At 45.4% G+C, this 23686-nt stretch overlaps 1 protein-coding gene across 8 annotated transcripts in view; it reads right to left on the reverse strand.

The window, feature by feature from the left end:
• TESPA1 (thymocyte expressed, positive selection associated 1) overlaps window positions 1-23245 on the reverse strand; it is a 35323-nt gene extending 12078 nt beyond the window's left edge. For 3 of the 8 annotated variants that reach the window (XR_015721702.1, XM_045800832.2, XM_087855904.1), the window contains exons 1-10: window positions 23089-23245; window positions 22414-22677; window positions 20142-20293; window positions 13020-13234; window positions 11950-11992; window positions 5744-5793; window positions 5121-5174; window positions 4331-4367; window positions 3963-4061; window positions 1773-1981 (exon numbers count right to left, since the gene is read on the reverse strand). Coding sequence is in view for 7 of the 8 variants with exons in the window: in XM_045800832.2 (XP_045656788.1) it covers window positions 1773-1981; window positions 3963-4061; window positions 4331-4367; window positions 5121-5174; window positions 5744-5793; window positions 11950-11992; window positions 13020-13182 (655 nt within the window). In the remaining variant the exon portion in view is untranslated. Of the gene's footprint in view, window positions 1-1772; window positions 1982-3962; window positions 4062-4330; window positions 4368-5120; window positions 5175-5743; window positions 5794-11949; window positions 11993-13019; window positions 13235-13425; window positions 13600-20141; window positions 20294-20547; window positions 20692-22413; window positions 22678-23088 lie in introns of all 8 variants that reach the window. The other 5 variants (XM_087855903.1, XM_045800831.2, XM_045800835.2 and 2 more) reach the window with 5 other exon arrangements.
• Between the last annotated feature and the right edge of the window lie 441 nt (window positions 23246-23686).

The following is a 23686-nucleotide window of genomic DNA, read 5'->3' on the forward strand; positions in this document are numbered from 1 at the left end:
CCCCACCAATGTTTCTCCCACTTAGATTTCTCACACCCAGGATCCCCTTTCTTGACTTTCTTGACTTCTTGACTCCCTATCCTGAATAGATATTTTCCTTCATCCAAAAATTAATTCTATATGGGACGAGGAACTTTCCTATATCTTGATTTCACATATCTTTTCTGCTGTCAGTATATTCTAAACAAAGGCTTTGATTGTTGTTTGCTTTGGATAACAAACATGGCCACAAAAGGGCAAAACCCACCTCATTTTCTTAGCAACAGAACCTTAGGATTCTAGAAGGCTTCGGAGCAGCAACAAATTGGAATAATGGCAATTACTAACCAATGGACTAGGATGCAGAAATTTTGATGTCTTTTTTTTTTTTAAGTAAACTCTCTGGCCGACGTGGGGCTCGCACCACGACGTCATCATTTTATTAGACCTTGCTTCACACAGTGTGGTCACTAGTCCAGGAGCATTGGCTTTGCTTAGGAACTTGAAATAAATGGAGAATCTCTGACTGTATCTCAAGCATGTTAACAATATCATTTGGGATTTCATATGCACATCCATGTTTGAAAAGCACTGTGATAAGCCACACATCTCTTAAACTGTAAGCTTCCAAAAGGCTGAAGAATCCTGTCCCTCGGGGCACCTGGGTGGCTTAGTCGTTAAGTGTCTGCCTTCCGCTCAGGGCGTGATCCCAGGGTCCTGGGATCAAGCCCTGCATCAGGCTCCCTGCTCTGTTGCGAGCCTGCTTCTTCCTCTCCCACTCCCCCTGCTTGTGTTCCCTCTCTCGCTGGCTGTCTCTTGCTTTGTCAAATAAATAAATAAAATCTTAAAAAAAAGAAAAAAAGAATCCTGTTTCTCTTGTCTCATCTGTTCTTCCAGAATTTAACACCTAATTATGTACCTGGCACATAAAATAAATTCAATCAATTCTACTCTAATTTTAGTGTGTATAAGAATCATCTAAGTTTGTGAAAATACTCCAACCCAAAGTCCTTGTTGCAGCAGGTAGAGCTCAGGAGCGTGGTTTTACCAAGGTTATTTCAAGTTGAATCCGATGAAGAGAATCTAAAACAACACTGTCAGAAACACAACCAGGTTGGGGGTGTAGCAGAACGTAATTGGAAACATATTCTAACATGTAGAATCAAATAGAGTCTTTCATGCCTCATCCAGCTAGAGAAACCCTCTCATATCTTTCCTTAGTGTGAAATCAGGACAACTTAAATCATCGTTTCCCTGGATATGGTCTAAGGATTATACATAAGAACCTTATTTAAAATAAATTCTCGTGAGCCTTTCTCTCTGTGGGAAAAAACCTACGAATATGAATGTTTTATAAAGTTCCCAGACAATTTAACGTATTTAACTTTGAGAACTTTGAGAACATTGCCCTGAAAGGAAATGACTTTAATACAGGGACTGTACAAAAACAGACAAACAAACAAAACAGTGGCTGTAAATGAGGAACATTCTATTGTTCCAACTGAGAAATAAAGACAGGGGTAAGATTTAAAGACACTGTTCTCATTTGATTCCATGAAAGGAGAGAAGGCCTAAGAAAGCAACAGTGATATGAGGTCTCTTGATGACTATTTCTTTAAGAGGAAGAAGCAGACATCAAAGTTCTCCATCGTCACTGAAAACAGTGTGCCAGGACATAGACAGAGGAGACAAAGGGTGGAGTGAAACTGTCCAAGAGAAAGTAGGATCTGGAGCCACTGATCCCTGTCGTGAATGGCAGAGAAGTAGAGCAATGGGTCCATGGGAACACTCACTGGCCAGCATGAGGCAAGGGTCCTCCATCTCAATCCTCCGCACCTGGGCCTTCAGGAAGAGCTGGAAGTCGATGCCTCTGGCCTGAGAGGGGGTGGTGAAAAATCGGGCAGGAATCCGCGAAGTGTCCTTGTGGTCCTCTTGGCCAAAGCCCAGACTGAAGAGGACATCCTCTGCGTCTTCTTGCACCTTGTCCAGAATCTCAGAGATGCTGAAAAGAGGGAGTTTGGTGAATAGGGGCAACTTCGAGTGACAGGGTCATCCAGAGTATTCAATAAACGTGTCAGGAGACTGACCTGCATTTCTGATCATTTCTTTACCTTCCATTCTGACTTTGAGAAAAGCTTTCACTTCTGTGAACTACATTTTTTCGTCTGCAACGTGGGAATTACAATCCAGCGCTGGTTTAAAATGGAATTAGATTCTATTGCAGTACTTTATTATTATTTTTTAATATTTTATTTCTTTATTGAGAGAGTGAGAGAGACAGAGCAAGTGAGAGTACGAGGAGGGGGAGATGTAGAGAGAGAAGCAGACTCCCAGCTGAGCAGGGAGCCCGACTCGGGGCTTGATCCCAGGACCCCGCGATTGTGACCTGAGCCGGAGGCAGACCCTTCACTGACTGAGCCACCCGGGTGCCCCTACTGCAGTACTTTAAACACCGTTACAGATGAATGAGAATTTGCTATAAGAGGGATCCGAAAAACCCGAAGCATTCTAGATTTAAAGAAATCCTGTGGTTGTGTTATTAAGCGGTCGTTTCCCACCTGCACACACTGTGGTTTGGCTGGCTCTTGCCAAGGGCTTTGCAGCTTGCTCCCAGCTCCGCCTCACGGTTGTGTGGGACAGCGAGGCAGGAAGTATGTCAGAAACACAAAACTCTTTTTTATTCTTACCCCGAGGGTAAAAATGAACCAATGTAGGTATGCTCAGAATTCTGAGAGGTAGACTCCTCTGTAGCAGTATTTTCAGGACAGAAGCCCTGCATTAGGAAGATCAAGTTCTCTGTCTCTCTCGGAATGGCACTCACATGTGTCTACACCCAAATCCGGGTACCAGCAAGCTGGTGACACGCGAGCTCAGTAACTACCCGTTGCACAGACGTAAGGCGTGGGGATGAAAGTGCAGGATGGGGGATATGGCAGTGACACTGTAATAACATTGCGTGTGACAGATGGTGACGACCCTTATCGCGGTGAGCACAGCATACGATTGTATACAATTGTCGAATCACTATGTTGTACACCTGAAATGAATATAACATTGCATGTCGAGTATACATCAATAAAAACGTGCAGATATCGGAGTCTCATCTCCAGAGATTCTGACGTAATTGAAGTGGGGTGCGGCCAGGGCTGCGGCTCGGTGAGGGCAAATCACTACGGGTAGTTACATGGCTAATAAATCTGAGAACCGGGTCTCAAATGCAAACTTTGAACCAAATTCCAAATAATTTTTCTTTTTTTTTTTTTAAAGATTTTATTTATTTGACAGAGATAGAGACAGCCAGCGAGAGAGGGAACACAAGCAGGGGGAGTGGGAGAGGAAGAAGCAGGCTCCCAGCGGAGGAGCCTGATGTGGGGCTCGATCCCACAACACCGGGATCACGCCCTGAGCCGAAGGCAGACGCTTAACGACTGAGCCACCCAGGCGCCCCCCAAATACTTCTTATACCGCATTAGTTCCCACCACTTTCCGTCTTGTTTTAGAGTTATTGTGTGGGCCTTTCGTCCACCCTATTAGATTGTTGAACTCCTGGGGGCAAGCACTTTGCTTCAACTTTTCCAATTCCACATGGTAATGCCTGGCCTGCATTACGGGATACAAAATGGCCCTAGTGAATTAATATCTTGTTGTTTCATTTCATTCAATCAACAAATCAATCAATCAATCAATACCTTCATTGACTATTGATTGAGCACTTACTGTAAGTCCAGGGACTGTGATGAGCCCCTTGCTACACCTCCTGGGGTCCAAGGTCACCTCCCTTTACAGAGCACCCAGCTCTAAGCAGTAGGTCCCTCTGCATCCCCCAGTGTTCTTGAAGCAAATATGGTCATACGTCTCGAGTACGTGAGTGCATAAAACCTCCAGTAAGAGAGCCCAGAAAAAACGGGCAATGGTCCCTGGCTCCATTCTCTTCTGCCTCTCCTCTTCCCCACCCTTACACCCCTGCCAAACCCAGTACCTACCTTGAACTAGTCCTGTTGGTGCCACCAGTCATGCTGCTGGAAGCCAAGCTGCAGCCAAGATCGAGGAGCTGGCAGGGCCGGGCTGTGTCCAGGAAACTCCTGCACGGATCAGAGAGGATGTCTACTAAGCTTGTAAGCAGTCCGCACCCTGGGTCTAAGACACGTTCTGCTGGGCATATTGACTCCCTGCTGGGTACCGTCTACCGTCTACTGGGAAAACCCAGTCTAGGGGCTCATTCCTAGTTGGAAAATCTCACTCTCTCCTGTGACCCTTGAGCTGGTCATTTTCATCTCTTTGCCTCTGACACCTCCAGCAGTTCACTAGCTCCTAAAGAAGACACCATTCCGTCTGGGGACCTAACACTTACCTGGAGAAGACTTTGCCATTGGTGGCCAACAGTGTGGCTGGACAAGGAACAGAAAGGCAAAGAGAAAGTTAGAAGGGAAAATGAAAATCACCTAAGCTGCTTCTCGGAGCGTAACACTAGCCCCCTTCACTCCCCTCTGCCACTACCACAGGCTACCTGAACCCCATGAACTCTGCTCTTTGTGGGAGGATCTCAAGTTCATCAGGCATAGACCTGGAGGGGGCAGGTGTGGCAGGAACAAGTGGGCCTGAGCCTCTGGACTTACACACCATGACTGGTGTTGAAGCAAGAGTTTCTCTGTCCTGAGGAGGAGAACACCATTCAGCCCTCCAGGCTAGTGTTCTCGGCCCACAGCCTGAGTCTCCACAGGTCCAGGAGACACTGGCAGTTTGCTATATCTCCATCCTTTATTCAAGCTCTTCTCTCCTTCAGCGTGGTCTCCTGCTTACTCCCAGGGTTCAGGCTGCTTTGGGTTTCCTATACGGACAACAGTTTCAAAGCTGTCTGGGCAGCCAATGTTATGGTGATTTTATATGTTGTCTCCCCAGGGGCCACATGAGAGCCCTAGTGATGGATGGGCGGGTGTCATGTCAGGCTGGTGAGGAAGTTTTTCTGGGCACATGAAGCTGTATGAACTTTACATTAGATCATGACGAGACTGCTCTTTCCCTTCAGGTAAGACCCCAGGGAATGGATTGCTTCTTTCTACAGTTCTTCCCTTTCCTTTTACCCCGAATTCATCTCGTTCAGCCTCTTCCTGATTCCAACATCAGAGGGCTGTGCCACTTACCCTCTGCTCCTAAGGTCAAGTCATCTTCAAAGCTGGTTCCATGGCTGAGGCACCCTGTCAAATAAGGCACAGATCACAGAAAATAGGCTTGCACACACACACACACACACCTGTATGTATGAATATCTATAACCACGTAATCACGTCAGACATCACGTGTGCAGAACTTTCCCCAGCTCTACACACCCTACCTCAGAAATCATGTTCATGTTTTGATTCAGAAAGACATAAGCAATCACCTACAATTACCCTGTGCCCTATGTCATATAGTTGTGTACACAGTCCTGTGTCAGATAGTGAGCACATGGGGTGTGGACTCACACACGTCTTTTAAAGCTCTTTCCCCACGGCAGCGGTGGTCAACCGCTAACAGAAGATAATCTTCGAGGGCTAGTCAGCCTGTCAGCTCTGAGCGAACGTTCACTCCATCTTCTGGACCACCTGCACTGCCTTGTGACCACTCATAGGTGTTTTGCAGACAGTTAAAAGGCAGTCAGCATTCTTATGCCTGCATATGCCCACGTATGTGCATAAAGACACACACACACACGCATGTGCACACACACACAGCCATGTCACTATCCACGTAGAACAACAGAAGAAAGAACAGAGCCTGTACTCACCATTGTAGCTCGACTGTCCACTTTCCTCAAAAAACCCTTCTTCAGAGTATCTGAGGATTAGAAATAATCTTACAGGTTGCAATCACTACGTTTTCCAAGGAGCTCCTCCTCAAATGTGTCCCACAAGTTCACATAATTTTCGGGTGAGATTCAGCAGTATTTAATTGCTTTTACGTTGCAGCAAACCAAGAGTAGTTACTTGACAAGTTCCCTGAGGAGGCCAGGGGAAGTGGGACCGGAGCGCACTGGGTTTTGTGCTGCCCGGGGCTGCGTTGTGCGTACACGTGTCCGCACTGCAGGGGGGCTGCCATTGCACCGACCACACTGCGCACAGTCAGCTCGGCGAGCAGCAAGTCCGCCGGTGCTTGGGCAGATAGGAAAGACAGAACAGACACAAAACCGGAGAAATACATTGATACGAGCAGGGGTTTGGGGGCCAGCACAAATACTGATGTTTCTCAGCTTGGAGGGGGTCAGCTCAGCTCCCCCACCTTCTTCCTTTCCTCTGAGCCAGGGTCTTGCTCATGACCGTATCTCTCAGGAAGCAGCGGAAACTGCATCTTGGTTACAGATTTTAATTTTACATTTTAAGGTGGGGCCTTATCAAACTTGTTACCGTCTCCACAAGAGGAACAGACGGACATCAGCATCCATGATGGCAAGAAACAACGCAGTGTTACAAGCAGGGAAGAATTCTGTGTGTAAAGCAAGTGAGCAGAGCAGTCTATGAAAAGTGGTGACCCCGGACCAGAGCGCCCGGCTGGCACTCCTGCTTCCTGGCTGCTGTTCTGGCCTCAGATAGTACGCAGAGGGACCGGGAGGCCTAGCTGTGATCATTATCTAAGCCCACTTCAAGGACTAATGCGTTATGGGCTTTATAGAGTTCACTTTCCTGAAAGGTTTTAAAGGGAAGTTGCACATGAGGCTTTGAATGTAATCTCAGTATGTAATCACTCAATGAAACGTTTAGTAATAGCGACGGGTTTCCTAATTGAACATCTGTAGATCAGGCTGTGTTTAAGTTTTACAAAATAAATCACGGCATGTGTAGACATCTTTTATTGATGCCTTTCTTTCAATAATGAAACATCAACCATGTTTTCCAAAATCTGGACTTTTATGTCTTCGTGAAAAAAACCCCTGTACATCAAGGTACATTACAACATGTGACACGATACCCAAGCTAATTAAGAAGGGGTAACTCTACTAATGTTAACTAGAACCATGAATGTGTACTTCTTTTCCTAACAGATAATTACAGAAAAATGTATTTTAAGATAATATCACAAACATAAATGTTAGTTTATATACCATTACAAATATCAGTATAAATTTATATTTGCTATTACTCCAAAAAGTCCTAACTTATATATTCAACTATCAGAATACTGAGATTTACTCTTGCTTTAATGCTTGGGCTGCAGCTACACGTTAATGCAAGGGCCAAAGCCTACTGTTATTATAACTACAACTAACACACAGTAGTGTTCCACTGTCTACACTCAATGGAAATGCCTGTATTCGTTCACTAAAAGAAATAATATTCATAATAATCCAGAACCGGGAGACACCAAGTATGTATTGTGAAATGGATAAATTGTATGATAAATATACAATTTACTGCTTCACAACAATAAAAGAGAACGACCCGTCCCTGCGTGTGAAACCACGGGCGAACATCAAAACATAATGCTCAGTAAAAGAAACAGACGTACAACACTATACACTGAGAGAGGTACGAACTTCCAGGTATAAAAAAACAGGTTACAGGGATGAAAAGTACAGCTTCGGGAATATAGTCAATAGTACTGTAAAGACTTTGTCTGGTGACAGATGGTGAGCATTTCATCACGTAGACAGCTGTGGAATCGCTGTGCTGTACACCTGCAACTAATATAATATTGTAGCCAAGTAAACTTCAACAAAAAATTGGAATAAAAATACTACAGCACCTATTGTATGATTCTATTTACATCAAGCTTAAAAAGTGCAAAATGTTTCTATGATGTTATAAGTCAGGGTTTTGTTTACCCTTGGAAGCAGGCTAGTGAATGGAGGGAGACCTTCCAGAAGGAGACTTCTGGAATGCTGGCCATGTCCTGCTTCAGGTTTCGTGGGTGTATGTATCCTCTTTGAGAAAATTCATGGAGCTCTATATTTAATACTTGCTTATTTTTCAGTAAGTGTTTTATTTTTCAATATAACTAATATGGCTATTATTTTAACAGGTTTGTTGAGGTAAAACTGCCATGTGAAGAAGTATACCGTGTTACGGGATTGGACATATGCGAACACCCGTGGTACCGTTGCCAGTTAAGGTCACAACATCCAGCATCTCCCAGAATCTCCTTTTTTCCCTTAGACTTTTCTCCCCCTGAGGTGAGAACATTTAACATGAGAGCTACCCTCAACAAGTTCTGAAGTGCGCAAACTGCATCGTCAACCCCAGGCACCGTGTCGTACAGAACTGACCCACCCAGCGGACCTGAAACTTCTACCTGTTGAGTTGTCCTACAGGTACAGTAAAAAGAAAAACGCCATTGATATGTATGCTGTACTTCAATAAAATTTACGTTAAAAAATACCACTGATGGGGCGCCTGGGAGACTCAGTCGGTTAAGTGTCCGACTTTTGATTTTGGCTCAGGTCATGATCTCAGGGTCGTGAGATCAGATCGAGCCCCCCTTCCAGCTCCGTGCTCACCTGGGAGTCTGCTTGAGTTTCTCCCTCTCCCTCTGCCCCTCCCCCACTCATTCTCTCTGTCTCTCTCAAATAAATAAATAAACCTTTAAAAAAATGAAGGAAAGCTTCCTTCTGAAATTAAAAAAAAAATACCTCTGATAAAATTTCTGGTTTGTCCAAACAAAACCCAGTACTCTTCACTAGACACCAGTCTTTGTTGGGTGTTCGTCCTGCGTTTCTCTTCTCTAGTTGTGCCCCGGCAGGCATGCGCGTATTCTTTATATGAGGACCCGCCCGGGAGGAGCTCTGGGACCGTGGGCTGTGTGTGTGGAATCTACCCCAGAAGCGCGGACATGCGCCTGAATCTACTGATCAAACTGACATTGATTGAAAACTTCATGCCATCACCCAAGTCCCAGGCCTTTCATGGGTTATTGCTTAGGACATAAAATGATGACTAGGGACCAGATCTATGGCTGTTCGTCTGTCTCCATCTTCCACTGAAAGATCCCCTAGCATCACTTCAAGTCTGTGACAGAAGAGCCAGGGAACTGCCCCTCCTGTATACCCAATTCAGAAACAAAAGGAGGAAGGAGGATCAGATTGTGAGAAGGATGTGACTATTTTCAGCTTCTTCCAGCAATTTCCATGGATTTTGCCTGCAGAGATTTAAGCTAAGTCCACACAGATGATTTTGGGGCTCCTAACCCTACCTCCAATGATTCACGAGCAACACATTCACGTCCTAGAAACCCCCCTGAGAGCCGTAAGAGGAGGAAGCAAAAGGACAGGCATAGTGAGTAAAGGTATACATGATCTTGGGGTGCCTGGGTGGCTCAGTCATTAAGCGTCTGCCTTCGGCTCAGGGCGTGATCCCGGATTTCTGGGATCGAGCCCCACATCGGGCTCCTCCGCTGGGAGCCTGCTTCTTCCTCTCCCACTCCCCCTGCTGTGTTCCCTCTCTTGCTGGCTGTCTCTCTCTCTGACAAATGAATAAATAAAATCTTAAAAAAAAAAAAAGTATACGTGATCTTGACCTGCAGCAGGAGGGCCTGCCACTAGCTTCAGTACACTGAGAGACACCGACCCTCAGTCACCAGGAAGCTGGTGGGCTTTCTTGGACAGCTTGTCAGAAAGCAAAGCTGTCTCGATATTAGAGGATGTCTGTTTGGCATTGGAAAGAAAATGGAAGCTATACAGTCTTGAAGTAAAAGTTGAAAAGGGCCTCCCAGGCACCTGTCAACAGAGTGGACAGGTGTCCAGTGAATGCAGGTTCCTGTTCATCTTCTTTCCTGTGGTCTTGACAGCCCAAGAACTGACTCAGAACGGCCTGTCTGCAATGCCTTTCCCCCTCTTCTTCATCGTCTATTATTACAATCCAGTGATCTCTCGCTACCATCAACCATCATCAAATTTTTCTGATTTTCCCATATAACAAAAAAGTTTACATATATATTAGGGAGAAATATTTATATATATAATATATTATATATATTTGTTATTATATATATATTTGTTATTTGTTATATATATTATATATATTTGTTATATTATATATTATATATTTTATGTTATATATTTATTACATATTTATTTATATATTTATAATATAATATAATATATATGGGAGAAAATTGGAAATACTTTATGAACCTAAATTCCCCCTGCAGAGACAAAGGTGTGTTAAGAGACTTTCCTGTGGGCTTTTCAAAGTGTAAATATTAACATTTTTTCAACACATAGAAAGGGATAGAAAATGCGACAGACACCCCTGCACTTGCCACCCCGTTTTCACACATGTAAATGTTTTGTCATTTTCGTTTCTGATCTCTGTGAATAAAAATATAAAAATAATACTAAAAATATAACTGAAGTCTCATTTTACTCCCATTCTCTCCTATTTTTTTCCTTCGCAGACGTAGCTGGTGTTTGTCACTTCTGGACGTGCTTTTCCCAGAAATAACGAGATTTAGACAGACAGATGCTAAGTCTGTAGGCAGAGCTCTTCTAAAGTGGCCAAAGCCCCTACACTATAAACCTCCCTGCCCATGTTTTAGTACCGGGCAGACAACCCCTGTGCACATATTACACCGTTTAAACCCCACAAGAAACTCTGAGATGTTGTGATCCTAAGTCTCCACTTCATAGGCGGGGAGTCTGAGAGAGAAGGCGTTTGGGCTGTTTTCCTACAGTCGCTTACACAGAGAGTTGGCACAAGTGTCCGCCCAGCTCTCTGAGCCTGTGCACTCGCCAGACCACTTTTTCAGCACATGTTTTGGTGTAGAATCTAAGTGGGGAAACGTAATCTTTGGGGTCTACAATCTTGTGTTTCTGTGAATTTTTTCTTTTCAGCTGGAATGTAGTAAGTTTGAAGTCAAGGAGCATATTTTAAACTCCTTGGCCCCCTTCTAAGCCATTTAGACACTCAGACATCAGCAAAGGCACTGGCCACCATTACTGATGTAAACTGACTCAAGCGTAGTTAATGATGGAAGGACGTTAGCTGACTGGTTCTCCTGTAGGTATCGGGTGAGGCACTGCAAATCCTAGGCTAGTTGGGACGCACCAAAACGTGCAAACATTCCTATTACCACCATCCTTTCGCTTCCTGAACTCTGAGGCCCCTTCTCAGACTGCGAAGTCAATGCCTTGTGAACCAGGTTAGGACGACAAGGACAAGTATGTTTTGCAAACCCACAAAAACACAGAATAAATCCTTCCTGGCATTACGTTCTGGGGCAGAGTTGAAATAAACAACCTTAGATGATTCAGTGCTATTTATTTCCTACCAAATAAACACGGATGGGTTTATTTATGAGTTCATGGATGAGTTCAGATTAAAGGCTATATAAAGTTTGAAACATTCCTGGAGGGGAAAGAAGGAGGGGAACAGGCAAGAGTCATAAATTCTCAGAATTATCACACAAATGATCAGGCTTAAATAGGGCACAGAAGCTTTCCCTCTGTGTCTGGGTAGACTGACCCTAAAATGGTGCTGATGGGGTGCGGGGCCTCATCTTTTCGTGTTTCTGAGGAGGGAGGTACTGCGTTTTGCCTTGAAGTAACTGTTCCAGTTCTCCACTGCTTTGGATAACTGAGGTAAACCCTTAGCCCATCGTCCTGTGTTGTGATCATAGGAGCAACGAGGTTTCCAACTCCTCTACTGTTACACAGTGTAAGACTCCAGTCTGAAGGAGGAGTGATGGAATAGGGTTCTGCAACTCAGCCCAGACAGTCCCCAGAGCTGCAGATTTCCATCCCTCTGGGCTTAGACCACATCCAGCCTGGATTTCCAGATATTCACCTACTTTCATCTCAGCCCAGAGTTAAGCTTCATTTACAGCCCAGGCCCAGTGCCCACACTCAACCCAAACCCTTATAATCTGCCCCCACCCCCACCTTTTCAACCTCGCTTCTAATCGTTAGGCCCAAATCAAACCGATTCCCCTCTCTGTTCCCAAGAGTCGGTGCCTGCAGGCGTATCCAACACCAGCACGCTCACTGCCAGGGCCTCCAGCTCTTACCCGCACTCCTGCAGCCAGTCTTCAATCTTGTGGATTGGGTTCCCTGGAAATGTCAGAGGTCGGATCACTGCGAGAGCTGAAGGGGGTCAGACTACCTCCCTGCAACCCACCTCGTTCCGCGAGTGTACCCTTCTGGGAGCCACGTCATAAGACTTCCCCCCATACACTTTTCTTTAAGACATGAGAAGAATACACCCGTGTATAAAAATAGTGGCTGCTGCTTCTCTCTCTGCCTCCCGCCCCCTTCCTCCCAGAACCTGGAAAATGCCCAGGATGGCAGGCCCACTGCTCCCTTCTCCCCAAGATTTGGGAACAGAGGTGGATCCTTCTCCTTAAAATAAAATAAAAAATAAATAAAAAGGAAAACAACAACAACAAAATCACAATCTTGTGTTCGTGCTTTTGTGTTTTTGGCCAGATAAGCAAGGATGGGTTTATATATATAAGGGTTTTTTCTTTTCTTTCTTTCTTTCTTTCTTTCTTTCTTTCTTTCTTTCTTTCTTTCTTTCTTTCTTCTTTCTTTCTTTCTTTCTTTCTTTCTTTCTTTCTTTCTTTCTTTCTTTCTCTTTTTTTTTTTAACTTTTGTGTTTGTAGTCTCATTCGAACCTCAAAGAAGCTCTGAGAGGCACGGATGAAAAGTACTACTGCGACTTCGGTTGCTCCCACTGCCGCGAGACAAATACGCGTCTGAGGGGTAAGGGACCTTCCAAAGGTCGCACAGCTCGCCAGCAGCACGTTTGCAGCCAGAGTCCAGGCGCCCAAACTGAGCGTTACTTTTTGGACAGACCAACTAAAAACACCCCAATGTGTTCAAGAGAACCCCGACCTCAGGCCCTTACAGACAGCTTCTAGGGATGATGCAAAAATGTAATTTATTTTTCCTAATCTTATGCTTATCTCTCTCCCCCATCATTTACATTTTTGTATTACTTTACTCTTCCCTTAAACGCATTAAACCCATCAAAACGGAGCCTCCCTGAAGCCGAGCCTCAACTGTGGACGCTCAGCAGACCCGTGCGTGCTGGCACGTTTTCCCTGGCACGAGGTCGTGTTGTCTAACTGCCGCTTACCTTCCTGGAAAACATCATCCAGGCTGGAAGGCTCAGGATCAGAGACATCTCGCAGGGCAGCCGCGGCCTCCTCCTCCAGGACCTGGGTCTGCCAGTGGCGGCTCTGCCGGAGCCAGGCCCGCCGTTTCTCCCAGGAGGTGGGGCTCAGCACAGAGCCCTCCATGGCCCCAGGTCAGACTTCAGGGCCTCCCGCCACAGGAATGCCGTTCTAAGAGCTGAAATACAGCGATCACCCCCTTGTGCTCTGTCCAGAAACCACCCCAGGGCTGCCCCCACATCTTCCCACTCAGCATGAAGGAGCATAATCCCTCTGCCCCTTCTGGAAGGGGGAGGACTTGTCCAGCCCTTCCTCTGTCCCCCCAACCCCCACCCCGCACCCCTCTCCCCTCCATGCTCTGACACATACCAGGGCAAGTGTTTCAAATCAGCAAATCTCAGAACTTCAAACATCTTATGATTTAAGGGATATTGAGAAAGTTCTTCTAACTTAAAGAATTGCTATGTCTCACGATGGCTGGCGTACTGTCTTAGAAAACAGCTTTCTTTAATCCTCAAGAATGTTGTCTTTCAGACTCTTCCACTAAAATTAGAAGATCTTTAAATCAGCAATTGATAAAATTCACTTGATTTGGGCTTCGTAAAGATATAGGAAGAATTTCCAGATCTCAAACGTGCCACAGCCAGGGTGTCAGTCCAACTACAGTCATTCTGAGTCTGTCGTTTGCTTTGTTTTGTTTCCTGTATATATAGGGGTCCACATAATATTTCTTTTGGGAAAAAAAAATCCCATAATACAAACAACAGGGAGACGTTGCCTTATGCAATGTGCAGCCACGACCTTCAGGATCATTCCTTTCTAATTTGTCAGCGTGGGTTTCTGCACTGCTAGGAGTTAGCTCCTCAGTTCGTCCATACATTTATATTTCATTTAACACGGCCCACTCAACATCTCTGTGTTCTTCCAAAAGATACATTCTGATGGCACTAGCCACTTATTCAAAGGGGGGGGGGAAGAATCTTGTCTGAATAGACCTTAAAAAGCCTTGAGGCTAATGTGCATTCATCGGCTGATGCTCGGTCCTCCTGCCTCTCCCTCACCTGCCACACTCAACCCGCTTACAGTGGCCACGGGAGCCGGACCAGTGCTCTTCACCGGCTCACCCTCTGCTCCCTGGAGCTGCCCTGGACAGCTCCGTCCTCATAGCAATGCTTTTAATTGTCGGAGTAAGGGAAAGCAAGAAGAAAAAAAATAAGAAGAGTGCCGGTGTCCAGGGACTTCTATTCTTCAAAGACTAAACTAGCTATTTTTGAAAAGGCCGTCCTGAACCTACAGTGCCTTCCTAGGGCAATAAAATTGTTTTGGATGCCTCTGCTTGCTACAGACAGAACATAGCCAGAGAAGAACAGCACATAGTTACTGTTACTTGGATCTAAATTCTTCCACTTCGGGTCCAGCCCACCGCCTAATCTTCTCCAAGGAGAGACAGCAGTTGGCGCTCTGAGACGTTGTAAACCCTGAGCACCTGGTTCTTTGTCCACTGTCTGGGCCTTTTAAGGGCAATTAAATGAATAAATTCAGCTAGTGAGGCGGGAAAACCACAAAGAGGGGCAGAGAAACTTGTCCTTCAATCAGAGCTCTTGCGAGGTGATAAGAGAGAGGATGAAACAGCCACTAGAAAGAACTTAGGAAATCTAAAAGGCCTTGATCAGGGTTTATTTACCTAGTTCTGCACCTTCCAAATATAGAATAGGTTGGTGTCGGTTGGTCCAGAGAAGAAAACGTCAAAGGCTGACTTGCCTACTGTCTTTAACGCCCAGAGTAAATGGACCTCATCTAAATCAGAACTCTTCAGCTCACGAAAAAGGACTTTGTTGGTAATGAGGGGAATTTAAAAGGAAGGCAGGAGGGCAGGAAGAAAGAAGGGAAGGAAGAGGGGAAGGAAAGAAAGAAAGGAGGAAAGAAGGAAAGAGGGAGGACGTGACTCCTGCACTTTACTTTGCCGCTCTGCTAGTGGTACGACCTTGGAAAATTCAATCTTTCTCTGGTCTCAGTTTCTCAACTGGGACGTTATGCCCTACAGTTTGATGCTTCTGGTACCGTAAGCTCCCGGTTGTGCCGTTCTATAGCTGAGCCCCCACAGTGCCCAGTGCAGTGCCAGAATCTTGCTAATTGAGATGGTAGATAGGTATCTCTACTTGGGTTTCGACATCCTCTGTGATACGAATCTATTCTACCTTCGGCTCACATCTTTGAAACTATGTTGCACACATATAGGCTAATTTCCCCTTTGCCCCCTGAAAATGCTTATCTCCTTTAAACCCTGTGCTTTTCTCCTGTTCTTTTCCCTCTCCATCCTCTTGACCGTTGGCCTTTGACACACCGCACTTGCAAAGCCCAGCTCTTAGCTAACCTTCTTCGTGAAGCCAGGCCTGGCTCCTACAGCCCACAGTGGCCACTTTCACTGATTTCCTTCTCTGCTTGATCTTTTTTTCTTCTTAGTCCTTATCACTAACATACTTTATATTTTAGTTGTAAATCTAATCGATGGTTTGCTCTTCTGATTGGAATATCAGCTCCATGAGGACAGGGGTTTTGTCTGCGTTATTCCTTGTTCGCTGCGGTATCCCTAATGCCTAAAACAGAAACACACTCATTGTAGTTGCTTTGTAAATACTGATTCTCTAAACGGATGAATATTCAGGAGACTCAGAATATTCAGGAACCCACTGCCTTCCAGATGCACCATAAACACATGTAGGGAGAGCAGTTTTTGAAACTGTTAACAAGTAATCTGTGACTGTGTGTTACCAAGCATGAAACAATGTTTCATGCAGCAAGCTAGAGAAAAGAGATGAATTTGAAGGTTATCCTAAGATTTATTTCTGCTCTAGGAGTTCTTATAATTATGACCAGACATTGTATTTTCTTAACTATTCCTATTTGCTGTTCTGTCCCATGCGCAAAGGTTTTACTCAATGCAAATACCTAAAGGAAAAAGCCTATGGAAACAGAATGCTCAACGCCTAAGAATTCCAAAGAAGGGTTTATAAATAAATGGCTATTATGGTTATGGCAACAAAAAGGCAGGACGAGTTAAGGACTCTACCGCCCACTGAGAATGGCAGCCATTTTCTAAGCAATGTGGGTGAGAATGGAATAATTTCTTCCCTTAGGAAAGCAACATGGTTCTGAAAGAAAAGATGCAAGGCACATCTCCGCTAATCTTCTCAACTGTGGCGGACTGGACATGGGCCCAGGGAATTGGACAAGTTCGTTTCCCCCCAGTCTCTGCCGCAGAGACCTGTTCATGGTGTTATGTGGGAACAAGATGAGCGCAGGGATATTATGAGGGAGGGACGAGTAGAACTGTCTGGTCAGAGATCGCAGGAGGAAGCTGTGCTGCTGAGAGATAAGAAACTGGTATCCTCTGTGGGAATCTGGAGGAAGTGGCAAATGGTATCAGGCAAGAACATCAGTAGTGACGGCGTTAGAAAGAATTGCAGGATGGGTGCACGCAGATGGCAACTTTGAGGGTCTTGGGGCTCCTTGTGATAGAGAGAGAAGGGCCTGGACACAGTTCCTTCAGGTAAGCACACAGACACATACACCCATATGTACAACAGACTTGGGAGCAGTGAAAAGAGTAGTGACCGGGAATCAGGGTAGACGTGGGCATTCTTTCAACCTTTTGGTCCAATTCATGGACTTCTGGCACGTCAGTTAGGTTTCCTCCTTGGGCAGGGGTTTCACCCTCTTGAAAATGAATTGGTGGGAGTCAGTGTTGTACAAATTTGCCTTCAATGCCAATGCCTCTGAATGTACTCTAGTCGAGTTTGAAATATCTGTATGGATAATGCCTGCAAAAGAAAATGCTTTGGTACGATGTTCCCCAGAAGCGTTAGGAAACGGTCCCGCGGCCCAGAGACACTGACTTATGAGGTGCTTGCACTTCCAACTTCCGTGGACTCAGGAAAGCGCTGAGTCTTGAACGGGGGAGGCCCAGAAGGAGCCCAAAGGAGTGTGATTGTGTTAGGCAGTGCTCACTGAGCTCCAGCACTGTTTGAACACTTCCGCTATTTTTCTTCAGCTTATGCAATTTCATCCACCTCCCCTCTATCCAGACAAATTCTGTCTACACTTTGAAGGCCTGTTCAAGTCATCTCTTCTCTTCCCCACCTCTGGCAACCAGCACATATGCTCACACCACATGCGGCAAGAGGCAAGAGGTCACCTGTCTCGTCATCACGCCCCCTTCCTTGTAACCCCTCCCCCAAGCCCCATCTCGAGACCCAGCAGGGTACCTGCAGCAGGAGGGGCTCAGCAAACGCTGTACATGCATAGAGCGAGAACCCTACCGGTGCTGAAGAGCTATCCTCATTTAGCACATGCCTGTGGGACAGGGGCTCCCGACTCGCCACAGGGGCTCAAACCCTAATGTACGTATACTTATATACCTTGTCGCGAAGGGGAAAGAGGCTTGGGGCAAAGTCACGCTGATCTTTTGCTGATGGAACATAGGGGTCACACAAGTCTGACAGAATTTTATAAAGCTTAAACTACCAAATTCTTCTCTATTTAAAAAATATTTTCCCGGAGTCTTCCATGCAAAGTTTCCACTCCTTGGTCAGAAGCTCCTTCTGGAATCTGAGGACCATCTTTCGTGATGCTGGTTTATTGTATTTAATCTAACCCTGTGAGGAAGGAAGTCCTAGCCTGCCGGTATTTTTTTCTCTGATGTTCCTACTAACTGACCGCCCCCCAACCCAGAAAACTCCACACTGACTCTATTGCTATTTGCCTGGATCACTCTTTAAATGCCTTCTTTTCCCTTCTGCTCTCATTTCCAGCCCTTCGTCCTTTCCTCTTTCCTACATCTCTCTAGAGGTTCACTCCCTAAGTATTTCTCCGCAATCTGGCCAATGTTCTGGAATCTGACTTCAACAAATAGAGCAGGAGGGAATCCTCTTTGTTTCAAGGATGTTATAGAAATTTCAGCTGACAGGATCGAAGTTAGACAAAGAAGATTTGGGTGTTAAGAGCTTTGAAAGGAGTGTCTTCTAGCAAAAATCATCAGCAGAAGCAGCAAGAGTAGTGGCAGGGGGAGACCTCTACGGGTCTGTCATTGTTACTGGACCGAGTGCACCATATACCGCCAGTCCGTGTCCTAAGGGAAGTAGCCAGAGAGTTCCCGTATATTGATATGGGCCAGTCACAGTGATAGGTGCTAAAATCACTGGGATTACAGAGTACAATTATATTTATCCATGAAACCTTCCTGTAAACTATCTCACTTAATCCTGACAATCACCTTTGCGCTAACTACGGCTACGTGAAGCTCAGGGACATAGGTGACTTATCCAGGGTCATATATTCAGGATCTTGTAATGTGGAGAATTAGACTCAGGTTGGTCTGACTCTAATTGTATGGTCTTTCCATCAATTACAGAACAAGAAAATAACCTAATATTTCCACCCAAGTATCAGTGTACATGTAATTTGGGATAAAAGAAAGGAGAAACTATTTCAGTAAATTCTCCATTTTACATGCTACATAAACTCTCTCCACTTCATAGCATCTTATGTAAGAGGCAGCATAAACCCAAATTAATTTGCTCTTGGCTTTGTGACAATCTTAGGGAAGGAAATGTTGCTTTGTTTGGTTATTAGCATAATTCTCCTTCTTAAGTCCAACTAGATTATGAAGCAGTTTTGCCTTTGTCAGGCTCACAGCAGCAAGGGTCCAACTAGGTTCTAGTTGAGAGGAGAAAGTCTGCCTGGGATTCCACATTGCTTTCAGATTGTTGGGCCATTCAGAACATTTAAGGATGGTTTTAGAGCAGCACTGACCAATCATAGGTGACACCAGTCACAGCCCTGTAGCTGGATCCTACAAGTCTATGGCATTGAGTTTCTGGTGCCAGTCTGGGAACCTTGTGGGAAGAGCTGGGATAGTTGGGTTAGTCATGGGCACTCAGTGGGCTTGGGGCAATTGATATTTATCATAACTTGGTATGGAAATATTTTAACCATCATTATGGGTCTACCGATTTGTACCTGTCAAATATCAGTTCTGCTCACAGGTGTCTCATGGGGATATTTTTCAGGGGCCCAGTAAGGATGGCCAACTCTCGAGAAGGAAAACGGTAGAAAGAGCAAGGGCCTTGGGATCAGAGTTAGCCTTGTTTGGAATCACGGTTCTATCTACTTACTGCATATGTGTCCTTGCTAAAGTCACCTGCCCCCTAAACCTAAGTTTCTTCATATGTAAAACAGGTAACACACAACTTGTTGGGCTACTGGGGGTTAATATCAGGTAATGGATGTTAAGTCCCTCTTATATTAAGGAAGTGCTTAATAAACGATAGCAATTATTATTATTAGTTTTCCCTCAGTCTAAGCCATTCACTAAAGTCAGAACACGCTCAGGAATAAGAAGGAAGGAGTGAGCAGCAGGGTATAAGAGCGGATGTAAAATCCAGATGGAGGAGATAATGCTCAGTGAACTAAGTCAAGCAGAGAAAGACAACTATCATGATCTCTCTCATCTATGGAACATAAGAACTAGGATGATCAGTAGGGGAAGAAAGGGATAAAGAAAGGGGGGGTAATCAGAAGGGGGAATGAAACATGAGAGACTATGGACTATGAGAAACAAACTGAGGGCCTCAGAGGGGAGGGGGGTGGGGGAATGGGATAGACCGGTGATGGGTAGTAAGGAGGGCACGTGTTGCATGGTGCACTGGGTGTCATACGCAACTAATGAATCATCGAGCTTTACATCGGAAACCGGGGATGTACTGCATGGTGACTAACATAATATAATAAAAAAACATTAAAATTAAAAAAATAATAATAAAGTAAAATCCAGATGGGGAAAGAGGGACACAGCTGCTGGGCAGAGATAAAACATAAACTGTAAGTAGTTCCTTCCTTCTTCCTTCATGCCCAGACGGACCTGAGAGATCATCTAATCCTGGTCAGTCATTTTGAAAAAGAGAAAGGGCGGCAGGGGGAGAAAGTGAGAAGAAAGAGAGAGGGAGAGAGAGGGAGAGGGAGAGACAAGGGGAGGATTATCTGAAATCACATAGACTATTAAGGTTATGAATGGGACTGAAACTCACAAGATCTGAGCCCCAGGTCTCTGCTTTTTCCTTTACACCACAGCGCCTTCCTCATGCCCCTGTAGTTTCCACTCTTGGCCTCCTCCCGGGAACATGTATCAGACAGACCTCTCTTCTCTTCTGTCTGTATTGTGCCTACACCCAAGCAGGGCCTGTAAACGGGGAATGAGAGTGAAAACAAGCGTGGGAGGAGAGAAGAAGGAAACAGAGTTTCCATGATGGGGCCCACAAGACCTTCTGCATCTTATCCCCATTTACAGCCAAGATATGCACATATCAGCTCCATTGCAAAGGGCTGTGGGAAACCCCAGGACCGCCATTTTGCTGCAGATGGGACAACCTCCACCTCAAGCCAGGTTGACTGCACCCCATTCGGCACACACCCCAACCTGCAAAATGTTCTCACATTCCTTCATAGATAGGAAATACATTCCTAATTTCTAGTTCTCGTCCATGTCACTGCAGTCGGGAAGATCTTCAGAACAAAAATTCCCCTGAGCCTAGCATTGGAGCATTCCGAGACTCCTATGGTCTAAAGCAGCCGTTCAATCTATTTCAGGGAAAAAAGGGGGATGTTATTTGATAAACAATATGAAGAAAAATTCCAATGAATGAATATAACTATTTTACCCTCCGCTCTTACCCTCTCTCTCCCATAAATAATTTCAGCTGAAAAATACTGAAAGAAGACCATCTAAAACCTCTTTCTCTCTCCTTCCTTTTCTTCCCTATGCCCACCTCCGCGGTGTGAATGAGTTTTATGGGAGCCTCATAAAGTGCCATGGGAAACATTAAAGGTATACATTTGGAAAAGAGTAATCCTGTGCTCTCAGTGTTGGGAGGCATGGAATTTTTTTCACCTGGATGGGCTACAAAGACAGCAGGGCGAAGAAACATACGTTTAACCTGTCCTGGTTTGCAGATGGCCTGGTCTGGAGACAGGAGTGAGCGTGAGCAGATTTCTTAGCTCTGTGACTCCATGTCTTCAATTTTTCAGTGCTGTTTCCATGGGAATGCAGTTCTTTCCCTCATGTGCTCATTTTAATTCTCCCCTCTTTTTCTTTCACAATGATCTACACCCTCTCTTCTCTGAATCTGTGTTTAGGCCTTTCTTTCTTTTTCTTTTTTTTAAAAATTTTTTTATTATATTATGCTAGTCACCATACAGTACATCCCTAGTTTTTGATGTAAAGTTCCATGACTCATTGTTTGCGTATAACACCCAGTGCTCCATGCGATATGTGCCCTCCTTAATACCCATCACCAGCCTATCCCAATCTCCTACCCCCCTCCCCTCTGAAGCCCTCAGTTTGTTTCTGCATTGGGCTTGGGTGTGGGCAGGGTACAAAGTACTGTGGGTACTAGAATAACCACTTTGGTTTTGTCCTTTCAGTGGAAAGCAGAATAGTTGCCAGTTATCAAGTGGTGTAAGTGTCTGATCTTTTTCCCTTACTGTAGCCCAGGGTGGACCCATGAGTCATGGTCTAAGGCGGGACAAAACTTCCTCTCCATTCTCTATTAGAAGCCCTGAACTAAAAATGACTGTGTTGATTCCCAGGGCTGCTACGTAATGCTTAATCCCAGGGCTCCATCCTCCTTTCAGGGGCCAGGGGAGTTATGAGAAACAGCTGTGAGTAGGGCTGTAAAGAGTTTCTAAACTCCCCGCGGTGCCCGTGAATAAGAAATCATTTGTTAGGTCTCTTTCTATCTCTCTTGCTACATCTTCTGCTTGTTATCTCTGATGATATTCTAGTAGAGATAGATAATAAACCTGGCCTACCCTCCTCCTAGTACTGCTTCCCGTTACAGGAGAATCATACCAGATCTTCAGCTCCAATCACTCAAGCCCAACACCCGGCAATCTGCAGCTCAGACACATAAGCTGAAAGCCTCCCACCTCCAACTTCCTGCCCTCAGCACCTGCTACATACTGTCTCAAAAGTCCTCTCGCCTAGACAGGCAGCCACTTGTGGTAGAGTCACTGGTACTTATAAATGCTCATGATCTTATCAAACCATTTCTGGGGGGCTCTTTTATCTTGTCGCTGTTCTGTGTAGGGGACCCGCCTCTTCTCCACCCACTGGAAAGCTCAGCAGCATAGCAGGGGCCTGGGAAAACCCCAGTGTGGACCATCTTTCCACTCCTCTACCTTCCCCAAAAGTCATGTAGGTGGTGACATGCTGAGCCCGGCTGCCAGTAAGACAAGGGATGCTGGAGGGGCACAGACCCTCCCCCACCCGAGATGACGTAAGTCATTAAGTGGTCAACATACCCCTCCATCCTCCTCTGAGATGTACAGCCTGAGAGACAACCCCCACAGATGGTTATCACTCTTGAGCCTTCCAGTGAAGCTGGCCTGGCACCGTCCAGCGTGTGACTTCTCCCTCCTATCGACGCCCAGCCTGTCTTGCTGTAGCTTATCTCCTGGCCAGCTTTCTCCTGCAGCTTCGGAGGACAGTAGTCCCCCCACACAAAGCAGCACCGGTTTAGGCGGGGTCTTTCCACTAGTTCACAGTTACAAGCACGAGAATGGGACCTGCAGGGAAGTGAGAAACTTGTCTCCTTGAGAATCTTTCAAAGTTAGAATCGGCTTGAAATTACAGCACAAGGGAGTATAGCAAGACACAGAGAGGAACTTCCCACATGAGAAAGGTGAAACATTCCTAAATAGTAATTCGGACCATCCGAAGAACCCATGAGTTTGTGGCCCTAAATAGAGTACCTCTCCTGTAATTGGAAGAAGAAGAAGAAAAAAAAGTAAAGTGTCCTTTCTATTCCAAGAGGCACAGTGATGAATTTTTTAAGATTGAAGTCAGGGATGTGGGAGATTTTCTCCTGATTTTTCCCTTTTCTTGGCAACCTGATTTCTCTCCTACCTGTTTTCTCTATCTCCCGGCACTGTCCCAAATCAGTATAGTCTTAAAATCGAGGTGGAAATTATACTCACGGGTCTGCAGGCAGAGAGCAGAGTTTGAGGCAGAGCAGTTAGCAAAGTCGGGCCAAGCCCTTCCCAGGTATCGGGGTCTGAGTGAGGACAATGACAAAATATCATATTGCATGTTGTACCTTTCTCTCTGTCCTCATTAAACTGCTGTTGCCAGCTCAGAAAGGGGAAGCGGAAATGAGAACACACGCGCACACACACACACACACACACATGCACACACACACACACACATGCGTAGTCCCCGCCTCCTACCCCAGCCACATCCTTTGCTGTAGCTCAGGAGACTGAAGAACAAAAGACCTGAAGTCACTGAGCTCACCAGTAAGGAGCCCTTCCTGTCAGAGGGCTGCCTTGGCCTTTGTGAAACAAGAGATCTTTTCCTATTAAGGGAAAGGTACAACCCATTGAACTAGGCGTGTGTAGGAGTCTTCCTACCATGTTACTGGAATCTCGTGACTGCGATAGAGCTTTCTGTCCCCAGGAGGAGGGGTGTCTAAAAGTTATCTCACATTCATCTGAGAAAATGCCTATCGCACTTGAGACAGCTCTGAGCCACAACTGATCAGTTTGCATAATTCTTTCACACTCTGGTAAATTC

This window comes from Ursus americanus, chromosome 25 (assembly GCF_024610735.1).
Source record: "Ursus americanus isolate L20-20 chromosome 25, mUrsAme1.1.p, whole genome shotgun sequence".
NCBI lineage: Eukaryota > Metazoa > Chordata > Mammalia > Carnivora > Ursidae > Ursus > Ursus americanus.